Below are 21,730 nucleotides of genomic sequence, written 5' to 3' on the forward strand. Positions count from 1 at the left end.
AAATAATAACTTAAGAGCTTCTGGCTCCACGATTACCTAAAGCAGACATGTTGGACCCTGTTCTCTCCAGGCTTGGTGTTTAATGTGTCTGATCTTCAGTTTCATCGCGTGTTTAGTCAATATCTTTTATCCACATGTCTGACTTTGATAATGATATCTGTGGTACCCTGGAAATTGCGTTTTGAAGCTCATGTTTTGCAGATATCCACTTCAATTTTGGCCACCGCAGATTAAAGATGAACAATTTAGAGAAAAAAGCTTTTTCCTCGTTTATAAACCGTCTATATCACTGGAGCAACATTTTCCTTTATTTATTCCCTATAGGCACCAATTCAGTATGTTAATGTACAGGAAGAAGTACTCATTTGATATCGTGCCATTGGACTTGCTGTCAAAACCACCTTGCAGGTGATGAAGCAATAATAATCTGTAAATCTCACAGTCTGCAGGGACGCTTTGCGTCGCAGGCTGCCGGAGTCTCTCATTAGGTAAATGGCGGTTACGCCTTTGACGGATTCATTATAGGGCCAACACAGTGGCAAACATGCAAATTCACACCTATAGGCCAGACATCTATTAATCTGATAGACATGACTCTAGACTCTGGGACACTTTGCATGCCGCCCTTTAGACTCGATCCCAGAATCAAACCAGGAATGAGGCAAGAGTGCCAACCACTACACCACTGCCATGAGGTCACAATTCTTTTAGACGTTAACGAGCAGTTTCATATTTGGAGCATTGCTTACAACAGTCATCTCAGTGCTAAATATTGTCAGGTGAGTTGGTTAAAGTTGTGCAGAAGACCAGCTTTCAGTACGACATGTTGATGTGACCTTCTCTGTATGTCTGTCGTACGTTAAAGCCCAAATCCTGAATCTCTCGATGGTCCTTCTTCTGGATTTGGCATCATGCGTTCAACCATTCACTCACAGAACGTACAAACTTTATTTTCATCTGAGGAAGAGTTGTGCCGTGTCAACATAAGTTATTCATTTTTCTTTGTTAATCCAAGTAGCAGGCGATCTGGTTTGTTCTCTACCAGACAAACCCAACCCACTCACACTTCCTCTGGAATCTCAGACTCTGTTTGATTATTAAGCTGCATACCTGCTTCCAGTGTGGCCATGTATGCTGTTAACTTTTAAATGTCAGGCCTGCTTCTGCTTGCTGTGCAAGAAGCATCTTGAGCGGTAGAGGTGGAGTTGACATTTAGGTTTGGCTTCTCTCCCGCGCTGCAGGGCTTCATACCTGAATGAACCAAACATCTGTCCTGTGGACATGAGGAGTTTCATTTGATAGCAAAAAATGAGTGCTGGCTTTTTCTACAAATTCATCCAAATTTCTTCTGAACTTTGCAAATGTTCATTACTTTCAAGAAACTGAATGATTTTGCATTTTCCTTACAACTCTACACCCATAAACCAACATGGATCCAGACGACTGGAATATGATCTCAAGACTGTTTAGGGTAGTTGGGTGACATGGTTGATTTGGCTGATAAGTAAAAGGGTGGGGACATTGGATTATGTCCAAATCATAACCTTTTCTCTGATTGAACTCTGTTTCCCAACAATGCTCAAGTTACAAACTTTGAAAAAAACTTAATATTGTAATTTGTTTGCATTACAAAGAAAAAGAGCAGCAAATTTTTCTCAATTCCCCAACAGCGGTCGCTCTGTTTCACTAAGAGTGGAAAATAGAATTCAAAACTGAGATCTTTACCATCTGCTGCTATAACCCCAGTTCTAAAGAAACGTGGCCCAGACCCAAATTAGAAAACGGACAAAAGTTATTGAAATTCTGGGGAACAGTTTCAGTTTGGTTTCTGTCCTCCTCATTGCACCCAACAGTCTCTGATCACCTCCTAACTGCACCTCCTCTATCGGTACGCATCCAGTGGGACTATCAAACACCCCCCCCTGGGCTGCTTCAAATCATATCTCTCTGCTCGCACTCAGTTCATCCAATTAAAATCTTTTACATCCCAGCCATCTTCACTCTCCTCCGGTGTCCCCCAGGGCTCTGTCCTCGGCCCCATCCTTTCCATTGTCCAACTCCTCCCGCTTGGCCATATTTTTCAATATTCACCTTGATTGCTATGCGGATGACACCCCGCTCTACATTTCCACCAAATGGCATGAAATGTATACAGTGAGTAAGGAAGACGTGCTCGAGCCTGCAGGAATCCTGAGAAGCAACAGGTTTTTGCGTACCTTAGATGATACTTCAGATTGCACTGTATTCCAGGAGGATGTTGTCAATATTTCTGGGTTTTTATGTTTTCACTTTACTGGTCAATTGAAATCAAAATGAATGAACAAAAATAAGTTTGAAGCTCCAAAAACACTTGATGATTGAAACTAATGTGCTTTGAGCCCCTTTAACATGCTCCAGTCTTTTACCTCTGATTATCTCTCCTCGAAGATCTGCCAACATTTGACTGCCAACCATAATAATACGAAAAAACTGAACACATGCCAATAATTACATTTAAAACTGAATTCTCCTCCTCTACTCTCCCATCCGGCCTCTAGATGTACATTTTTGACCGACCTGGGATGTGTGGCCAGCGGCTGGAGATACGCAGTGATATTGTTGATGCGACGTCCTGGGAGCTGCAGGACACCATCTCCATCCGAGTGATCAGAGGAGGGTGAGAAACCGTGTTCACGTCGGCTTGGCAGCCACCTAATCTTCTAAAAAGTCTTTCTTGATCTACATCTTCAGTAGTTTACAATAACATCTGTCCAATCCTGAAACTGGCTCAAGTACAACCATGAGCACTGAGGCACAAACTGATTCAAACTTTCTGTAAAGTACATTTTCCCTTCACCTCTACGAATCAACAGGGCTAATTCATTTTCTAAGGTCAAGTAAAACTGGATTATTTGCAAAAACATTGTGGTGACAAGGTTTTTTCATATCGTCTTTGGGTTGAAGCATAATTGACTAAGGCCTTGAACAATTTCAATTCAACATTCAAAACGTATTTGTTTTTTGGGTGTCCATTTACGTAAACCTTATGGGTAGTAGGAAATACGAACATAAGCAATAAATACTGATTTTCCACGACAACTAATTCTGAATGTCCTTGAGACGCGTGGAACTCCACAAATACTGAAGCCAGTGTTTTTGAACACAATACTAAACTTATACTTTATTTTATCCCCCTTGGGGGAATTACTTTTTCTGCATTCAGCCATCCTGTTTCTAGGATGGGTGGGCTGCCACATTAAGGCACTCCAGGGAGCGGACTGGGGTCAAAGGTCATGTTCAGGGACCCACACTTCACCGCTGACCCCAAAGCATTCTGTTTAATGAACGGTAACGCTCACTAGAATAGATGCCTTTTGTTGACTTTCCCTCTCTGTTGTCTCTTCCATTGTGTCTCCATCTCTAGTGGGTATTGAGAAAGTAAGGAGTTCAAAATACAGATATTTGTAATTTTTTGTGCATTTTTAACTTAAATGGAGCCTTTGTACTTTGTCACTTTCACGTTCCACTGAAATCTGAAAGTGCTTCCCACTTAATCATTGACCTGTTCGCACAGCGTTGATAAGGACGCTGCAGTTTGCCGTTTAATGTTTCACTTTAACTCATGAACATTAGGAGATGGTGACTGAACAGTCAACAACCTGCTCCTCCTCAAATCAACCTTTTGTCAGTTGCAGCCGGTTTTGTTGCCTCTTCAAGAAAGCTGGTCTCGTTGCCATAAGTAAACGTTCAAAAATGTGGGAGCCAAGAAGTCGTAGTTTGAATCTCAGAGGGTTATGTCGGCTGGTAAACGGGTGCCAGGGCAAACGAGGTGAGCAGCCGGAGGACGATCACCATCGTCAGCCACAAGTCTGCATCTTTTCCTCACCCCATAATATCTTTGACACTTGAGCTCAAACTTTCCTCTCCTCTTCAAGTTTGCATAGTTTAAATAGGATGACACGCGCACGCCCAGTTTTTCCTTGAAATGTCAAGTGTGCAATCAAACATCAGTTTTTGAAAACAAGCCCCTCACTCCGCATGCTCTCATGTACCAAGAAAACCAGCCGGCCAGAATTCCTCCGATAGTTAACACTCCAGAATTCCTCCGATAGGTAACACTCCAGAATTCCTCTGATAGTTAACACTCTAGAATTCCTCCGATAGTTAACACACCCAAACACAAGCTTAAACACAATCAGGTTGTTTTTTTGTTTTTTTAAAACCTGTCAACACGAGAGCTAATTGCTCTGGCCTGTACCAACACCGTGATAACACTGCTTGGCTGCCTTCTGGTAGATGATTAAAGTTGATGCATCACTTCCTGCACCACAAGCCAGAGCAAGAGTAATTATCTGTAGCCTATCTACCTCAGACTGAAAATAAGCTTTTTAAGTTCGACTGTGTGACAATATTTATTTTTTATAAAAAACATAAAGTTCAGAAATGCCAAACACTTGAGGTCAAAGTTTGCTTGTGACAGGAAGGACCTCTGAATGCATCACTGTGCCACCTCATATTTCTACCTGCAAGTAGAATAAATGTACAAAAAAAGAGGTGCACCAACGATGAGCAATGAAATATTGCCTGCACTCGTGCTCTTTCATGGACTCGTTCTTCGCCTTCAGGTGGGTGTTGTACGAGAAACCCAACTTCAAAGGGGAGAAGGTCGCCCTGGACGAGGGCGACATCGAGCTGACGTGCCCCTTCAGTCCTCTGGAGGAACAGCAGAACGAGCAGAGTGAGGCGGAGCAGCAGCAGCAGAACGAGCAGAGTGAGGCGGAGCAGCAGCAGCAGAACGGAGAGAAGAGCGAGACCAAGCCGGCCAGGAGGTTCATCATCGGGTCAATACGAAGGGCGGTCCGGGTAAGCGCCACTTACTGTATACCGTCAGCTATTGGGAGTTAAATTCTTAGCATTGTTACCTGAATAGTTTTCATTTCTGGAGTCAGAGCTCTATCAAAATGAATGAATTTAATGTTTTTGAGAAGAATTTCTGACTTTCACTCCATGTTAAACATGATGCAGACCCCTGATGTACAGCAAAAGTACTAGATTGACTTGTATGTGGATCAGAAATTAAATTCTTTTTGGAATTGGATATAGGAAGATGTGCATTTGGGAGTAATTCTTTGTGCAATCATAGAAATAACTCCATAGACTTCTTCCCTGATCATTTGCTTAATTCAAGAGCTCCCCCTAGTGTCCAAAACAAGGATCCACACGTGTCACTCTAAAATATTTCATTGAGCACTGAATTAATGGCAGAGACAAATGATTTTTATTTATTTATTTATTTTACTTCGGTAACTATTTTTATACTATCATTATTAATTTGTTCCAGACATGTCAAAGGCAGAGGAAGATATGAAGTAAAACTTATTTAATCCTACCCCTTCTCTCAATAATCAACTGTTCTAATCATCCTGCTTCCTCAGTCCTATGTTTATTCTATAGAATTTTATATTTTGACATTCATACCTGCATACATATGCAGACTTACAACTTTGTAAACATGGTGATATTGACCTAAAATATGTGAGTAACGCAGTGATATCAATCTCTAAAAGATACTCAAGTAAATACTTTTGGAAGGTTCAACAAATTGTCAAATATATATATTTATTTCTTTATTTCTTTCACCCACAGACACCTACAAAACTGTTATTTCCATAATTGCCTGACAAATCTAATCTCCACCCCCCCCCCCCCCCCCCTTTCAGGACTACAGCGTCCCTGATATCAGTCTTTTCCCGGAGGAGAACGCCGAGGGGAAGAAGGTCATCTTCAGAGACACGTCGGAAGACGCCAGAATTTTCGGTTTCCCCATCAAGGCGAACTCCATTATCATTAACGCCGGGCTGTGAGTTCTCAATACTGAGTCTTGAACAAGTAAGAGATACAAGATGCTTTCTGTTTTTTAAACTCCCACTACCTGTACTCTTCCATAGGTGGCTGGTGTACGCACAGCCCTTCTTCCAGGGCGTACCTCGGGTCCTGGAGGTGGGTGGGTACCCCAACCCAGCCGCCTGGGGGGTGGAGCAGCCCTATGTGGGGTCCTTACATCCACTTAAAGTTGTAAGTAACACTTGGTTGAAGAATGAACGTATAGGTCTCCTTTCATATTTTGTTTGTGTGGGAAGAAATTCCAAGCTGTGTACATACTGCGATCATGATTTACGTTTAACTTTTGCCTTTTAAACATTACATAGGTACAAATGCCCCAAAAGCTGCAGCATTTAAATAGTTTCAACATTATAATTACACCAATTGTTTCCCTTAAACGTGAACGTTTTTCCTCCCCATTATCCATTACAACCTCCAACACAAAGTTCAGCTTAAATTTGTCTTCCTTTTGGTTGTTTGCGCACTCTGCTCTGTGCAGGGGAAACCCCCTTTTTAGTTTATTAACGGAGTATGACACTAAACAAAGATGCTTTGAGGTTTTCATATAATTAAAGATGGCTCGACATGTTGTATATCACTTTCTACTATTTTATAAACGCAGAATATCGCGATTTAGATTTTTTTATGATCTGTAGAAATATTAAAATCTACCAGAATGCAGAGTCTTTTGTTCCTGTACTAATCATAATGGTGACACAACTGATAACAAACATACTTAGAAATTGAACTTCTCTGAACAGTTGAAAAAAATTGTAATATTGAAGAACTGCCAATCATTGAAAGTTATCTTGGATGAAGAGGCAGAAACAATCTGTTAAATTGAAATGCATCTCTGTAATAAAATATTTATTGATCTGATTTCTCTCTCAGGGTGAACCAAGAGTGGAGAACTTGAGCGAACCAAAGGTAAAGATGAAATAATGTATTCACTCAAATTAAAATGGGTTAAATTGAAGTAAATCTTCATTTTTTTTTTTGTCTTCCCCAGAACAACCTATTGAATATGATTGTAATTTCCCCTTTGTGTCTCCAGATTGTGATCTATGACAAGCCTTACTTCTCCGGGAAGTCCAGGACCATCAACGCCACCATGAGAGACTTCATGGCCCGAGTGGACCGGCAGCAGACGGCCTTCATGTACAGCGTCGGCTCCTTGAAAGTCCTGGGAGGAATGTGAGTGTGTGTGTGGAGAATTAAAAGAAAAATTAGAAGTAGTAGAAATGTGATGGGGGTTTCTAAGCCTTGTGCTCGTTGTCTTGTCGCTCCAGCTGGGTGGGCTACGAGAAGGAGGGCTTCCGGGGGCACCAGTACCTGCTGGAGGAGGGGGAGTTCCACGACTGGAGGGTGTGGGGGGGCTGCAACTCGGAGCTGCGCTCCGTCAGGGTGATTCGAGCGGTAAGCTGGAACATGACGCATAAGAAATATAAGATTCAGTCAGCAGCTATAGAATCTTTCTTACAGGCTTTTACGTGGAACACTTGTTTGTCATCAGTGAATTCTCATGACATCAAGGTCTCAAAATGTCAAACATATAGAAGGTTTAAATTCCCCTTTTTTAACATGAATTCCTGTAAATAAAAATATGAAGAGAAATAAACATACAAAAATAATTCAACAAAAACTCCTTAGGATCCTATTTATGTAGACTGTTCGTTAATATTCAGTTACTCAATTAAGCTTTTTTGTAAAGTGACTACTCTATGTTGTAGTAAGATTGTTTCCCAAGAAAACTGACTATAATTATCTTTATATATTTTTATATATTAAGTTCTGTTATTTAATTTTTTTTAAACTACACTTTTGGATATTATTTCCCCCTAATGGATACTTTTTGAACCACAGCTTTAAGGGAAAACTGAGTCAAAAATTTAATTTAGAATTTAGTTAGAAGTCCGTGAGTCTCCGATCCGGCCACCAAACCACCAAGACAATTATAAAAATTCCAAAGAAAAACATTGATTTCTTTACAAATTTGTACCCGAGCTGAAATATCAGTGCTGCTATCCAACTAGTCCCAAAACCACAGCTATACGAGACATTTCTGGCACATTTGATTTCATTAAAATTGGTTTTATATTGAGATTGTTGTCCTTTTCTGTAGTAATTGTTTGGATTTGGTGACCTTATGGACATCTGTGTCACATATATTCTGTCTCACAACAACAGAAACTTTAAATCTAAAGGTTTTTATGGCACCGTTTTACCGGTCCGGGCCACTCAAGATGATATTTGGCTTTTTATTCCCCCTGAACTGAAATGTGGTGGTCACCCGTGTTGTAGGACCTCACAGACCCCTTGATGGTGATGTTCGAGCAGCCAGAGGAAGACCAGGAGGGCATGCCGGAGGAGAACACCTTCGAGGTGACGGAGGCCATCCCCGACGTCGAGCTGTTCGAGTACAAAACCTCCACGCGCTCCATCCACGTACTCAGCGGGGCGTAAGTTCACACATGCTCCACGACGCTCTCTTCCCTGGAGTCCGCAGTCACTGTAGGTGATGGTTCGTCTGACCCCTGCAGGTGGATCGCCTATTCGCACGTGGACTTCTCTGGTAACCAGTACATCCTGGAGAAAGGCTTCTACAACAACTGTGCAGACTGGGGCTCTGCCGACACCCGGATCTGCTCGGTCCAGCCCATCTTACTGGTGAGACGCTCTGCGGAGCACATCGGTGAAATGATGATTCAACACGCAGGATGCGGGTTTCTTTACATGTTGTTTCTGTCGTAGGCACCAAGTGACAGTTTGAAATGCAAGGATGAGGTGAGTAATCTCAGCATGTCACTTTAATACCAGATAGCAACAATCGGTTTGTCTGTGTTTGTGCATCCATTGTGCAAATAGTGCAAGATTTTGAAGAGAAATTCAAATGTAGATACAGATTGCAGTTTCTGATTAAAATTAGCTTTTGCATTTGCAACGTTGCATATTTCTGCAGGGACTGACGAGTGCAGTCGCTGCATCATTTAACTCATGAGTTGCATTATTTTTCTTTAAAAATCAAACTTTATTCTCGCTATTATCCATCCCAGCATCTGGTACGAAGTTCAGCGTAAATTTTTGCCTCGTGCTTGTTTATGCACTCTTCCAGGGAAAACCTGGTCTTATTAACAGACTATGACACTGACTTTTATATGAAAAAAAAAAGTTTTTCAAAGATGTGAGACGTCCTCCCTTTCCGCTGTTTGAAATGCAGCATATCAGACTCAAGTGTCATCGGAAGACTCATGATTGAAGTTTTTCTTGTTCTTTTCTTTGTCAGATCCTCTTGTACTCGGAGCCAGACTACCAGGGTGAATGTCACATCTTTAACCTGAACCAGGAAGCACTGCCGGATAAATTAGCGGCAAAGTCATGCCGAGTTGCACGTGGAAGGTGAGGAACAAGGAAACAAAGTGGCAGCATCTTCAAGAGATCAATGGAGGGGAAATAAGCTTTTCAATGGAGGCCACATTTAAAAAAATAAAAATAAAAAAAAAGACATGATAATAGGGCCGTACTTCTAACGGCTTTGCAGAACAAATTGTGTTTTGAAACAAATTTTTTTTATGAATAGTTTTTTTCTGTAGTCATTAAATAACAACCCACTTGTAAACTTTTCAAACCAAAGTCAGTTTTCGATAATGTACCTAAGTTACTTGTTTCCACAAAAATTACAAATTTGCAACTGAAAAAAAGTGGATAACTGCAAAACTGAGGATTTTTTTTTTTTTTATATTTAATTCCAGACACGTTAAATAAACATGAATTTGAATATACACACATCCACTCACACACTTCTTTCTGAGGTCCTTTTGCTGTTGAGCCTCTCTTGCCTTGTATCTGGACCCAAGTGTATCTGGACCAAAGTGTATCTGGACCAAAGTGTACTGACGGTTCTGCGCTCTGTGTTTCAGCTGGGTGCTCTACGAGAACACCCAGTTCGCCGGCGCCATGTTCGTTCTTTCCGAAGGCGATTATCCCAATTTAACCAGCATGGGCTGCCTCCTAGACAGCTCCATCCGCTCCATCAAGGTGGTCCCGATGGTGAGGACGTGCTCACGTGAAAAAGGAAAATGCTCATCTGTTTTAATGGTGTCATCACTGTAACCCGTTTGTTTGTTTGTTTGTTTGTTTGTTTGTTTGTTTGTTTGGCTGTGTGCAGAAGTTCTCCGTTCCCTCCATCTCCCTGTTTGGCCTCGAAGGTCTGGAGGGCCGAGAAATCACAACGGAGCATGAAATCGTCAGCATGGTGGAAGAAGGCTTCAACAACCACATCCTGTCTGTCAGGGTCAACAACGGCTGGTGAGCCTTGACTTTTCAAACACGGCTCGTAACAAGCAGTGACGCAATACGTTTCTGAACATGATAAAGTCAATAATGTAATGAAGCAGTAGAAGATGTTCTACAACCATGATTGAGAGCGTTGCACTGTTTCCTCACAGCTCTCATTCACTATACCTAGTGTAGATAAACAAACTGCACAAAACCTTCAAAAAAAACTTTAATTTAATTATATTCTCTCTCTTTTGCTTGCAGCTGGGTGATATGTGAGCACTCCAACTACAGGGGGCGCCAGTTCCTACTTGAACCAATTGAAATCACCAATTGGGAGAAGTTCAGCTCTCTGAACACTGTTGGCTCGATGTACCCGGTCAGACAGGTTGGTTCACTTCCTCCTCGCTGCTGCTCTGTGAATGTGAAGGCCGACTCGCTTCTTTTGAGTGTTGTTGAGTTTGACAGAACTGCGTTGGCCTCCTTCGCTCCGTCACAACAGTGAGACGTTCTCTGGTGTTTGATCCTTCAGAAGCGCCACTGGTTCCGAGTGAAGAACAAAGAGACGGGGAACTACTTGTCCGTCCAGGGCGGCGTGGAGGAGATGAAGTCTGGACGAGTGGTCGCGGCACCACAGCTGGAGCCCATGAGTGACATCTGGTACTATCAGGACGGGCTGCTGAAGAACAAGGTACTTGATCACCAAGTAGATGCATATTTCCCGTATCGCCTCGTAGGGGTTTGGAAAAGGCTTTCTGAAGTGTAATGACGTGTTGTGGTGACCCTCTGAAAGAAGCCAAATATACTCATCGAGGATATTTTAAAGAGATAAATGCTCGTTAAAACTACTAATCTTGTTATCGACACATAATTTTGGAACTGGAATGACTTAGAAATTATTTGATGTTAGGATATTCCAATATTTAGAGCAGTATTTCATGTTTTTGACTTATTAAGAATAAAACAAAAAACATATATAAAATAGATAATTAAGTTGCTGGAGGTGTGTTCTAATTTGTTTTCTTTTTTACATTTGTAGATAAAGTATAAAAAATTCGACCATTTATTTTTCCAAGTTCCTAGTTGTATTAATTATAGATACTAGTTAAAAATTATAGTAATAAAATATTCAAAGTTGCTGTAGTTATAATGGCTTGTAGACTAAATTTCAAAAGATTTTAAAAAAAATTTGTCATAAATGTAAAGCAGATTTCACAAACTATTCAGATTTTTGAGAGGCACTTTTTTTAAAATAATGAAAATGTATAGTATTGGACCATCACAGGAAGAGTTCTTGCTCCTGCACTGTAAAAAGCACGTCTGCTGTACGATGACCGTTGAATGTTGCTTGCTGCAGTTGGCGCCCAACATGGCTCTCCAGGTGATGGGGAACGTCGAGGCGGCAGCGAAGGTGGTTCTGTGGACGGAAACCAGGCAGCCGATCCAGACCTGGGCGGCCCAGATTGCCGGACTCATCACCAGCATCACCTTCTCCGGTTTCGTCCTGGACGTGAAAGGTCAGCATCCTCAGATGGTCCGATGAAGCTTAAATGTGATCAAATCTAATTTTGCTGTTTGCTTTGGAGATCGTTGCTGTTCTCCAACAGTCATTTCCAATGGTTGTTTTGGGGTTTTTTCCCATCAGTGTAGCGGCTAAAGGCCCCTGCATCCTCCCTTTTGAACCCATAAGAACAAGAAGAAAATTCGGCAGTGACGTCAGCCAGCAGCAGAAAAAGAAAGCTTATTCTGCAGGACTGTTCATACTCCGATAAGAAGCTGCCGAACTCGCAGGCCACGCCCCCTCACGGCAGGCCACGCCCCCTCACAGCAGGCACAAGTCTGTGAAGCGGCGTTTAAACTTTTCAACTGCACAGTTTATTTCTGGCCTCCAGTGCTTTCAGAAATACATTCCTCTGAACTTTTTCAGTTATAAAAAAGTTTTTGTCCGAGCGCGATGTTAGTCCAGTTTTAACTTCAGGAGCTGACAGCTGTTCGTGATGCGTTCAGGTGCATCACGTCAGCCTACACTCCGACATTTTAAGGAGCTGCGGCGCTCGTACAGTAGCGCTGTTACAAGCTAAATATGATTAAAATATTATCGATAGTCATGAGCGAACTAGAACACGCATGCGCAGCACACGGCAGTGCAGAAGTTTCGGCAGTGCGGCTCCTACAAAGTTCGGCCAGGGCGGTTGGCACAGCCCAAACTAATTTGTTCGGCCAGAAGGAGCTGGCCGAAGGAAATGACGTCATTTTGTTCGACAGGACCCCGCACTGCCGAACTTTCGTCTTGTTCTTATGGAGTATGAAGAGGCCTTAAGAGGTTCCTGGAGCACTAAGAAATATCCTGAGATTTAGCGTTCATACCCCTTTTTTCTTTGATCAGGTGGGAAAAGTTACGACAAGGACCACGTGGTGGTGATGCCAGAGAGCGACGAGAGGCCGAGCCAACAGTGGAAGATAGAATTGTTGTAATCCCGATCGGATTAACGACTCAACATTATTTTTTTTTTTGATGCCACTGCCTCATGATGTAAGAAATGATTTCCTCTGAACGTTTAGTTACATGAAAAGTGAGAATGCAGCAGCAGCAGCAGCAGAGAAGCCAATGAAGCAACACAAGCCCTGACAAGCTGCACCAGCGTTTTCCAGAACCTTCCTGTATTTTGTTAGTTTTCAGTCATTCGTTATCATTCCATGCTCGGTTAATAATTGTCCTGTATGCAAACAGAAAGGTGGGGTGTCGGATGAATTCCATGATCGTTTGTATTTTTGAAGACGTAAACAAACCCAGGATGGAAACTCGTATCCAGTTCACCTTTTGTCCGACAATTAAAGTATTCATACTCGTCTCTTCGCGCGATCTGAGCCCGCACTGTATTTCTGCCTGCGCCCGTCGTCGATCCTTTCATTACTTTTGTTTACCACGAAGCAAAGCCTGTTTATTGATGATTATCTCCTGCTGACGCGGGATGAATGAAGCCAATAGCGTATGTTGTATCTAAGATATGTTTATGCTTTAATGCGTGTATCACTATATATTTGGGACGTGCGTGTATACAGTATATAAATCACTGGGTCGTATCGGTCAAGTTCACTTCTACTTCTTGACGTGTTTTATGAAAGTTTTATGTTACATGAACGTGTGTTACCCGCAGTATGTTCATATTTGCTACGAAAGATTTTACATGTAAATGGGAGAGGTTTTAAAATATTGAATAAAGATGAATATAACTAAACGTCTCCGATTGCCTATCTTGAGCTATATTTTATATTTTCATACAAACTGGTTTACAAACCAATAAACTGCATTACAACGTTTAAACTTTAAAGGACAAACAAGTTTTTGAAACGCAATGCCATTTAAAAAGTTCGTATTTAACATTATTTTAAAGCTTATTTCTGAATTGTTCAAGTGAAAATGCTGGTTTTACCTTTAAAAAAAAAAAAAAAAAAAAAAAAAAACTAAATAAAACTGGTAGGACATTCCTTCTGCTCTTGAAATTGCAGTTAAAATGTTTTTCTGTATACTTGGCAAAGCATATATAAATATGCTTTTGTTCTAGTTTTTTAAGGTAGGGGGCGCTGTCTATAAAAAGCATTGTAGGATCTCGCGGCGCTAGTCCTCACTATGCCCGTCCACTTGCTGCAGTTTCCTAGTAGGTGTCGGTGTCTATAAAAAATAATATATATTTCAACGCAGGACCTCCGTCTGCTGTTTGCAGAGAAAACTCTTCCCAAAATCGACTACACCCATTAGGGCGGTGCCAAGTTTACGCGTCAATATGACGTAATGTGCGTGACGTCAGGCAGCATCACAGGGCAAACCACTGCCAGCGAGCAACAATAAGGCAATGTTGGCTATTTGTAAGATGTCTTATTTTTTATTTTTTTAATATTAGGCCGATAATTATCGGTACTGATGGCTATCGTACATCCCTAATCCAAATGCTGAGTACTGTCTTACATTTTCACTTAAGCTTCAGTTTTCTTCTTCCTGAAAATTTTTACTCTTTTAAATCAGAGTTTAGCGTAAATGTACTTTTTAAAAAGGTTTTGCAGCATAGTGGTCGCAGCAGACACACAGGTCTGTCTAGATTGGCTAAATAAAACTCACTTTTAACAGAAGTCCATAGAGGCTGCTGCGGTTCCGTTCTGTTTATAATAACCACACGGGGCTCATATTTCTTTGGGACATGAGGGTGGAAAACAGGGGAAAGTCGACTGTGAGATCAATGTAGTTTTTTTGGTTACTCAGTCTAAATTCACTAGGCGTTCTAGTGCCTTGGTTAAATACTCGATCTGGAAAGTTTGAATTTGATCCTTATTTTTTTGTCTGGTTTCAGTTGAATGACAGTGAAGGGCGTTTATGAAGGTTTGTTTTTTTTGGTATCGGATCATTTGGTATCATTGTCATTTCAAAACACAGGAGCTGAAGATCCTCTTTGTTGGCTCATTCTGATACCGTCTACATTTCAGGTCTCAGAGGAAGACCTGTGTGTGTGTGTGTGGTTTCCAAGGTGTGGTTAAACACACACTCTCACACACACAATTTGATCTCAGAGATAAGTGGCATGTAGCAGGGTGGCTTTACTTATCAGATATTTAATTTTAGACTTAAAGAATGATAGGATAGATTATTTAAACTGAAAATAATCCTTAAATTACGATTTAATTGAGGGAAACGGCTTTTGATTATGGCTACAAGTCTCCTGTAAACAAACCTGATTGTTTGGATTCTTTTTTTGAGAGGAATGTGGAAGTATTTCACCAGAACCAAGTGTGCCTACGACATTGGGAGAATACCGGGCTCCGATTGGCCCGCTGGGTGATTGACAGCCAAGTGGGCGTACCGGGAGCGGGTGTGGCTTCAAGTGGGCGGGAACCAGGTAGAGGCTCGTTGCACTTCTTCTACGCCTCCCTGCTGCTGCTCCAGGATTCTGTTACAGGTGAGAAAATGAGCTTTTCTCTTTGGGAAATGGTTGATATTGTATGAATGAAAAGAGAAAAGTCATGCTTTAGGGGTTTTGCTGTTTCTTTCATTTGTCATGTTGAAGGCAAAAGAATGAAAATTAAAATATCACATGAAATGAGCATTTTCTTTCTTTACATGCTGTTAAATTAATGTATAAATGAAGGTTTTCAGCATTTTTATGACTTTGTGGTAAGTCTTTCTAATTTATTCATGCATCTTTAGATTGTATCTGTCCTTTTACTTCCCTACGTCCTTCTAACTGACTCCTTCCTTGTTTTAATAAAGACGATTCAGAGTTTGGGTGAAAGGATTAGAACAGTGTCGGTATTAGTTAGTGTTAGTAGCATAGTAGTGTTGGATTGAAGACTGATTATTACATCAGTGATGATTAAAACCCAGACTTCCTGTTTGAGGTTCCAAACATCCTTCCATTGCTGATGAATAATCTCACACATGTTCACAATCGTTATCATCTGTGTGTTTACATCTACTTGAGTGTGTTTGAATCTACTATGCATTGACGTGTATTTCTTCATTTACTCAGATTGAATAAAGCCATGGATCTCCAGTACTACAGCTCATATGTGAGTTGACCTTTGTCCCTCCTGTGACGTCTCGCCATGACTCTGCTCACTAAGAATGCACATTTGTAGATAGTACTGCAGATAATGTTGCCTGCATGTCTTGTGTGTAGAGCAGGACGGGTAGTGAGGAATTACAAACACTCACCGTTTTGTAAAGTTGGAATAGCGAAAGAAAGACAAGGAATTTTCTGTTTAAATTCAGTTTCAGGTCCTGAAATCCAACATTTTCTGCTCCGGACATCCAAATATTTTCTACAATTGAATCGAGCTTTAGGCTAATATTGATTATGTAATTAAAGGATTAAATTTCCATCACACTTCTTTCACTTTTAATTGAGTATGGTTTAGGCATTGTAACATGAGGAATGCTCTTTTCATCTCAAGTGTACAGCACTCGCATAGTTTCCAAAAGTTGGTCTGATGTCAAGAATATCACAAGTGGACCCTTGTGGTTCTTAAGTCATATCAGAAACGTGTTTCTACATGAGTCACACTCAGAACTACTAATTTACTCAGAAGTCAGTGTAGTTATGGGATGTTTGTCATTCTTTAAACTCAAGCAAATCTATTTGTGTTGTTTATCAGCTGTGAGATGGGTTTTTTTCTGTTCCACCCCGTCCGTCACGCAGGACATGTGTTGGGGAACCCTTGGAACGGTGCGCCCTTTCCCCAACTTCCACCCCGACAGAGACGCTGTCGAGATCCAAGCAGCGCTGGAGAACAAAGGTCCGTCAGCTTCTCCTCGCGTCACTCCTAACTTCTCCAGAATGAAGGTTTTTTTTTCTATTTCTTTCCTAAAAACATGATATTCCTCCTCCAGATTCAGTAACTCTGGTGAGAATCCTAACCAATCGGAACAACGCCCAGAGACAAGTGATTGTTCAGTCCTTTGACGAGCTAATGCACAAGGTGAGTACGTGTTCGGTATTTGACTTCAACTTATCTGAAACCTGTCACATGTTAGGATATGTATCTGTGAGCCTTATCAGTTGCAATTATAAGAAAACGTGGGGCGCGTGTGTGTGTGTGTGTGTGTGTGTGTGTGTGTGTGTGTGTGTGTGTGTGTGTGTGTGTGTGTGTGTGTGTGTGTGTGTGTGTGTGTGTGTGTGTGTGTGTGTGTGTGTGTGTGTGTGTGTGTGTGTGTGTGTGTGTGTGTGTGTGTGTGTGTGTGTGTGTGTGTGTGTTTGCACATTTGAACTGTTTGCTGATCAAATATTGTTGGAACTGGTCTTGATGGTTTGAACACACCTTCGTTTAGAAAGTGGGTTGAGCTTTGTTTTGTGGTTAGACATTGAGGAATAACTTTTAACACACAGTTACAGTATATCAGCACATTTTATAAAAGGATAGTCCACACCTGAGATGTCAAACGCATTTTATTTCATCGGCCACATGCAGCCCAATTTCATCTTGTGTGGCGCTTTAGATTTATTCTTTACTCTTTGTTGTGGTGCCGAGAATACATGGTGAAAATGTCTCTGTATTCACAATGGATTACTACCAGAAATATCTATAATCTCAGCGTAAATCCAATTTTATTGAAGGTTTTGAAATCTTTTGGTGCAAAATGCAGTGAAATGTCCACAAACCTCCTCCTGTAGCTGTTGCATTCTGGGTATTTTCGACCCTGACAGCATGGCTTTGAGACCAGATTGATTAATCGAAGTTACTGGAGCTACATTTGGGTCAATACATGTGTGCAGTGTTTCTTGTTTGATTTATTAGTATTTCTATAGATGTTTCTAACAAAGTCCAGAATCCAGACTTTGGTATATTTAGCTAGATTTTGTCTTTTAACTTTATAAAACAAGACCTGTCGTGTTATTTTCACGACGCACTAAAAGACAACAAAGATGATATTTGGATCTAAATCTGTGTGTCCCAGGATCTGCCATCGTCCTTGAGGAAATGTCTGTCTGGAGACGTGGAGACTCTGCTGCTGAGCCTCCTGATGCTCCCTATGCATTACGAAGCTCACCGACTGCAGCAGGCCATGGCGGTGAGCGTGGCTTCAGTTAAAAGTCAAAGACACGATTACCTGCCATTTTCCCACTTAGTTCCAGGACGATGATTGCACTGTGCGTGTCTTATGAACTTGTTTACACAGCCTGTGTCTGGAGGCGTAAGGACATTTTAGTGGAAGCTTTGAAGTTACAATCAGTGAATTTCGTGAAGTTGTGGCTGATATTAGATTAAAATCTTCAGGAAATACTTCGAGGTCAACGCAACGACCCTGAAAGGCAGTGTGTGTGCGTGTGCGTGTGCGTGTGCGTGTGCGTGTGCGTGTGCGTGTGCGTGTGTGTGTGTGTGTGTGTGCAGGGTTTGGGGACAGATGAACAAGCCCTGATGGAGATTCTTTGCACGAGATCCGGAAAGCAGCTTCAGGAAATTGACGCCGTGTACAAACAACGTGAGTCACAGACCAAATTCATCCTCATGAAAAAAAAAAAAAAAAAAAGCAATTTAATAAATGTGCAACTTATAGATTTCTATTTCATGATCTCCTGTAAATCTTTGTTCTCGTTTCAGTGTATAAAAAGGACCTGGCGAAGGAACTGAAAGGAGAAACCAGCGGAGACTTTGCTCAGCTGGTTTTAGCTTTGCTAAATGTAATTTGAGTAGATTTTCATGGGCTTATTTTTTACATATACTTTGTCATAATTATTTCCATACTAACACAACTTCTCTTCCTTTTACTTAATATTTAATGATTGTATATTGATAGTTGTTTTCTGTCAATATGACCTCATTATTGTATTTAATTGTTTGCTTTGCTTCACTTTTCCAACAGAAAGACACTGTTGCTGGTGTGGTTGAAAGAGATATTGAGGTATAAATTCACTTTATGCTTTGATATAACCATGTTGTGGTATTCATAAGGGGTTGAGAAGACAAGAGGACGGAGTAATTTGACTACAAGCTGAAGTTTTTAAAAAGTTAAAGATATACTGGTATGATGCATGAAGTGGTTTTAAATAGTCTTCTCATTTTTATTTATTTTTTTATTCCAGCTTCTCTCTGCTTCTCTGAATGGGAAGAAAGCTGAGGCCGGACCGTGGATCGACATATTGACCTCCAGAGACTCGGATCACCTCAACAACGGTGAGGCTCCCTTCAGTCTTCGGGTTCTCACTCTTCACTGAGATTCTCTGCTGACCTGGGGTTCCTCTTGCCAGTGCTCATGGCCCTGGAGATGGAAACCGGACAGACGCTGGATCAGATCGTGCAGAAACGCTTTACAGGAGATTTCCGGCTCGGTTTGAGCATTTTGGGTAAGAAATACTTTGACATGTGGTTCTAGTGTTTCTACCGACCCTGATGTGTCTTATTATCTGTGTTAATACAGTGCAGTGCATTGAAAACCCTGCTGCCTTCCTGGCCAAGAGGCTTTCCACAATGAAGGTGAGAGGATGTTGTAACCTGTGACCTGATATAGATGATCGATCCAAGCTCTGCGCAAATTCAAAGAAAAATTCAATTAATGGGGATTCATTCCTTAAAAATCTTGCAATTTTATTGATACGTTGTGACTTTTACTAGTACTTTAACACTTTTTTCACTATTTCTCATAGTATTTGTAGTCGTAGTTAAAAAAACAAAAGCATTTTAGTAACAACTATATATCATGAATCCAGGTTTAACGCACATTCAATGCACTCTTTTCTAGTTTATCTCTGGAAAAGATGTTTAATGCTCATTTTGGTCCTGAAACACACATCGATTCATATATACATGTGTATGAACTGTGCTCTGTGATTAGTTATTATATTACTCTGTTCTACATGTATGTAAGTATTTGCATGTTATCAATTGGTATGTTACAGGGAATAATGTTTTTCATTCTTTTTGCAGACTTCAGTGGTGCATGGGATCATGGTGTCTCACAGCGAGGAAGACCTGCTGTGCATCCGAGCTGCGTTCCTTAAATTAACAGGCACCTCACTCTATTCTGCTCTGCAGGTTAGCCACACACATAGTACAATATAACGCAGCACGTTTCGGCGCTTTCCACTGAAATATGGGCTTTAATGTATAATTCACAGGTTTTATATGAAAAATACATGAGTGTTCTTCTTCCCTTCATAACAGAAACAGTTCAAACAAGACCATCTCCTGGCTCTGCTGGCCATCTGTCGATCTGAAGACTGAAAAATGTACAGATTTTACTGCTGGTTTCATCTTGTACTCCTTTATATCATCCTGTTTCACCTATTAACAGTCTAATATAGTGTATAAGTGAATATTTTAATAAACTGTGCATACTCACATCAATGTCATGTTTCTGTTTCAATTTCAATCAATGATTCATTGTGCAAACATAACACAGTCAACTGTGTTTAATCGTCCACTCCTAATTTTCTTTTTATGTTAATGTACTTCTGTGTGTACACTCAAAAAAATCAACTATGCAGTTTTTCAGTTTCCATATCAGAAATATGTTTGATTAACATGAGCATATTGAGTTTCTTGTTGTTAAATGGTTCATTCTAATACATGTTGTTCAGATAATATGAATAAATGGGATTCAATCTACTTAATATGAATAGATCGAAATGTGTGACATGATTAAATTACATTAACTCAACAAATTATTTTTGTGTTTGTGGAAATGACAGAATTGTTTTTTTCAGTGTAGTAGTATTTTGCACATAAACAACATAGGAACAATCAGCCATTTATCACTTGATAACTGTTCATGGTCCAATGTGGTAATACTTTATTGAACGCAAATCACTTAATGATATATGGATTGAAATTCATAGGTGGTGGAAAATAACAGAAGAATACAATAAGACCCCACGATCTTTCTCAGAGGCAATCCGGGGATGTGAGCGACTCACAGACAGAGTATGCAGAATAACAGAGACGCTGCAGAAAACACAACGGTAGCTTTGGTGTGTGAGCCTCCGTTTTCCACCATAGTGACTGAGGAACCGGTGGTGGACGTCGTGGAACCGGTGGTGGACGTCGTGGAACCGGTGGTGGACGTCGAGGAACCGGTGGTGGACGTCGAGGAACCGCTGGTGGACGTCGTGGCTGTCAAACCATTTCCCGTAGGAGCTGTGGTGGAGGAAAGGTAGTCGGTGCTGGTATCGGTGTCAGTATAGGGCCACGTGGTGGTCATCAAGGCCGGGGTTGGGTTGACTGTTCCGGACGTCTGTTTGGTACTGACGGGCGTGAGGTTTGTCGTCTTCGGTGTGGAGTTGGTTGTTAATGTGGTTTTTGCCGGGGATATTGTGGAGCTGGTTTCAGTAGTCGTGCTTGTGGAGTGGGTTACAGTAGTAGTGGTGGGTTTTGGTGTGGTGGTTACGGAGGTGGTTTCAGTAGTAGTGGTGGGTTTTGGTGTGGTGGTTACGGAGGTGGTTTCAGTAGTAGTGGTGGGTTTTGGTGTGGTGGTTACGGAGGTGGTTACCGTAGTAGTGGTGGGTTTTGGTGTGGTGGTTACGGAGGTGGTTTCAGTAGTAGTGGTGGGTTTTGGTGTGGTGGTTACGGAGGTGGTTACCGTAGTAGTGGTAGAGGCAGTATGAGCAGAGGTGTTTGCAGAGATGATTTTAGGACTTGTCTGGGCTTCAGTCTCAGCAGCAGTGTACTGTGCGGTGGTTTCAGTAGGTGTGTGGTCCTGAGTCTAATGCAGGGCAGAGAGAAAAATAGTTTTTAGTCATTCAAAACGAAATATAGCTGTAACATGTATCCTTTCAGCTATTTCATATTTAACAGGGTTTTTCGTTGAGGATGTTTTTTTTCTATATGTTTTTCATTATTAAAAAATAAATAAAACAGCTAGTCCGTTACAGGGCAAAAACACAAAAAAATAGACATTCACATCTACGGGTAAGTCAGAGTCACTTATTAAGCTCAGTCGAATCAACTTACTGAGCCACATTCAGCCCAATTTCATCTTGAGTGGGCAGGACTGGCAAAATAGTGACATAACGAACTTTAATAATTTCCTTTGGTTGTGGCGCAGAGTATACGTTGATGTAAATGTTTATTTTTTTCACAAAATCAATTAATATGGAAAATGACTACAATC

The 21,730-nt window shown here is 41.1% G+C and overlaps 2 protein-coding genes across 5 annotated transcripts in view; both read left to right on the forward strand.

Moving 5' to 3' along the window:
- crybg2 (crystallin beta-gamma domain containing 2) overlaps positions 1-13,380 on the forward strand; it is a 52,282-nt gene extending 38,902 nt beyond the window's left edge. The window contains exons 8-24 of the mRNA XM_080485081.1: positions 2,538-2,656; positions 4,605-4,842; positions 5,700-5,839; positions 5,928-6,054; positions 6,754-6,789; positions 6,917-7,056; positions 7,152-7,278; positions 8,164-8,321; positions 8,403-8,529; positions 8,614-8,646; positions 9,146-9,258; positions 9,780-9,909; positions 10,028-10,167; positions 10,402-10,525; positions 10,670-10,828; positions 11,495-11,654; positions 12,524-13,380. Of these exons, the coding sequence (XP_080341207.1) occupies positions 2,538-2,656; positions 4,605-4,842; positions 5,700-5,839; positions 5,928-6,054; positions 6,754-6,789; positions 6,917-7,056; positions 7,152-7,278; positions 8,164-8,321; positions 8,403-8,529; positions 8,614-8,646; positions 9,146-9,258; positions 9,780-9,909; positions 10,028-10,167; positions 10,402-10,525; positions 10,670-10,828; positions 11,495-11,654; positions 12,524-12,612 (2,160 nt within the window). The 3' untranslated portion in view covers positions 12,613-13,380. The remainder of the gene's footprint in view (positions 1-2,537; positions 2,657-4,604; positions 4,843-5,699; positions 5,840-5,927; positions 6,055-6,753; positions 6,790-6,916; positions 7,057-7,151; positions 7,279-8,163; positions 8,322-8,402; positions 8,530-8,613; positions 8,647-9,145; positions 9,259-9,779; positions 9,910-10,027; positions 10,168-10,401; positions 10,526-10,669; positions 10,829-11,494; positions 11,655-12,523) is intronic.
- A 933-nt stretch (positions 13,381-14,313) lies between these two features.
- On the forward strand, positions 14,314-20,279 carry anxa14 (annexin A14). 4 transcript variants are annotated; one of them, XM_080485708.1, is made up of 14 exons: positions 14,379-14,512; positions 14,617-15,086; positions 15,657-15,696; positions 16,326-16,422; positions 16,517-16,605; positions 17,582-17,695; positions 18,016-18,106; positions 18,226-18,305; positions 18,488-18,526; positions 18,708-18,798; positions 18,873-18,968; positions 19,043-19,098; positions 19,549-19,656; positions 19,786-20,279. In XM_080485708.1, the coding sequence occupies exons 3-14, from the start codon at positions 15,670-15,672 to the stop codon at positions 19,843-19,845; spliced, it is 948 nt and encodes a 315-aa protein (XP_080341834.1). In that variant the 5' UTR covers positions 14,379-14,512; positions 14,617-15,086; positions 15,657-15,669; the 3' UTR covers positions 19,846-20,279. The 4 variants fall into 4 exon arrangements, with proteins under 4 accessions (XP_080341833.1, XP_080341834.1, XP_080341836.1 ...); XM_080485707.1 differs by having other exon boundaries at positions 14,314-15,086; XM_080485710.1 differs by lacking the exon at positions 14,379-14,512 and having other exon boundaries at positions 15,056-15,086; positions 16,282-16,422; positions 19,786-19,966.
- The last annotated feature ends 1,451 nt before the right edge of the window (positions 20,280-21,730 follow it).

This window comes from Lipophrys pholis (genome assembly GCF_963383615.2).
Source record: "Lipophrys pholis genome assembly, chromosome: 17".
Taxonomy (NCBI): domain Eukaryota; kingdom Metazoa; phylum Chordata; class Actinopteri; order Blenniiformes; family Blenniidae; genus Lipophrys; species Lipophrys pholis.

Coding starts and splice junctions, on each gene's coding strand:
- anxa14 (XM_080485707.1), top strand. CDS start 15,670: ATGGATCTCCAGTACTACAGCTCATAT. Junction 16,606..17,581: donor TTGACGAGCTAATGCACAAG/GTGAGTACGTGT, acceptor TGTGTGTCCCAG/GATCTGCCATCGTCCTTGAG. Junction 18,107..18,225: donor TGACGCCGTGTACAAACAAC/GTGAGTCACAGA, acceptor TTCTCGTTTCAG/TGTATAAAAAGGACCTGGCG.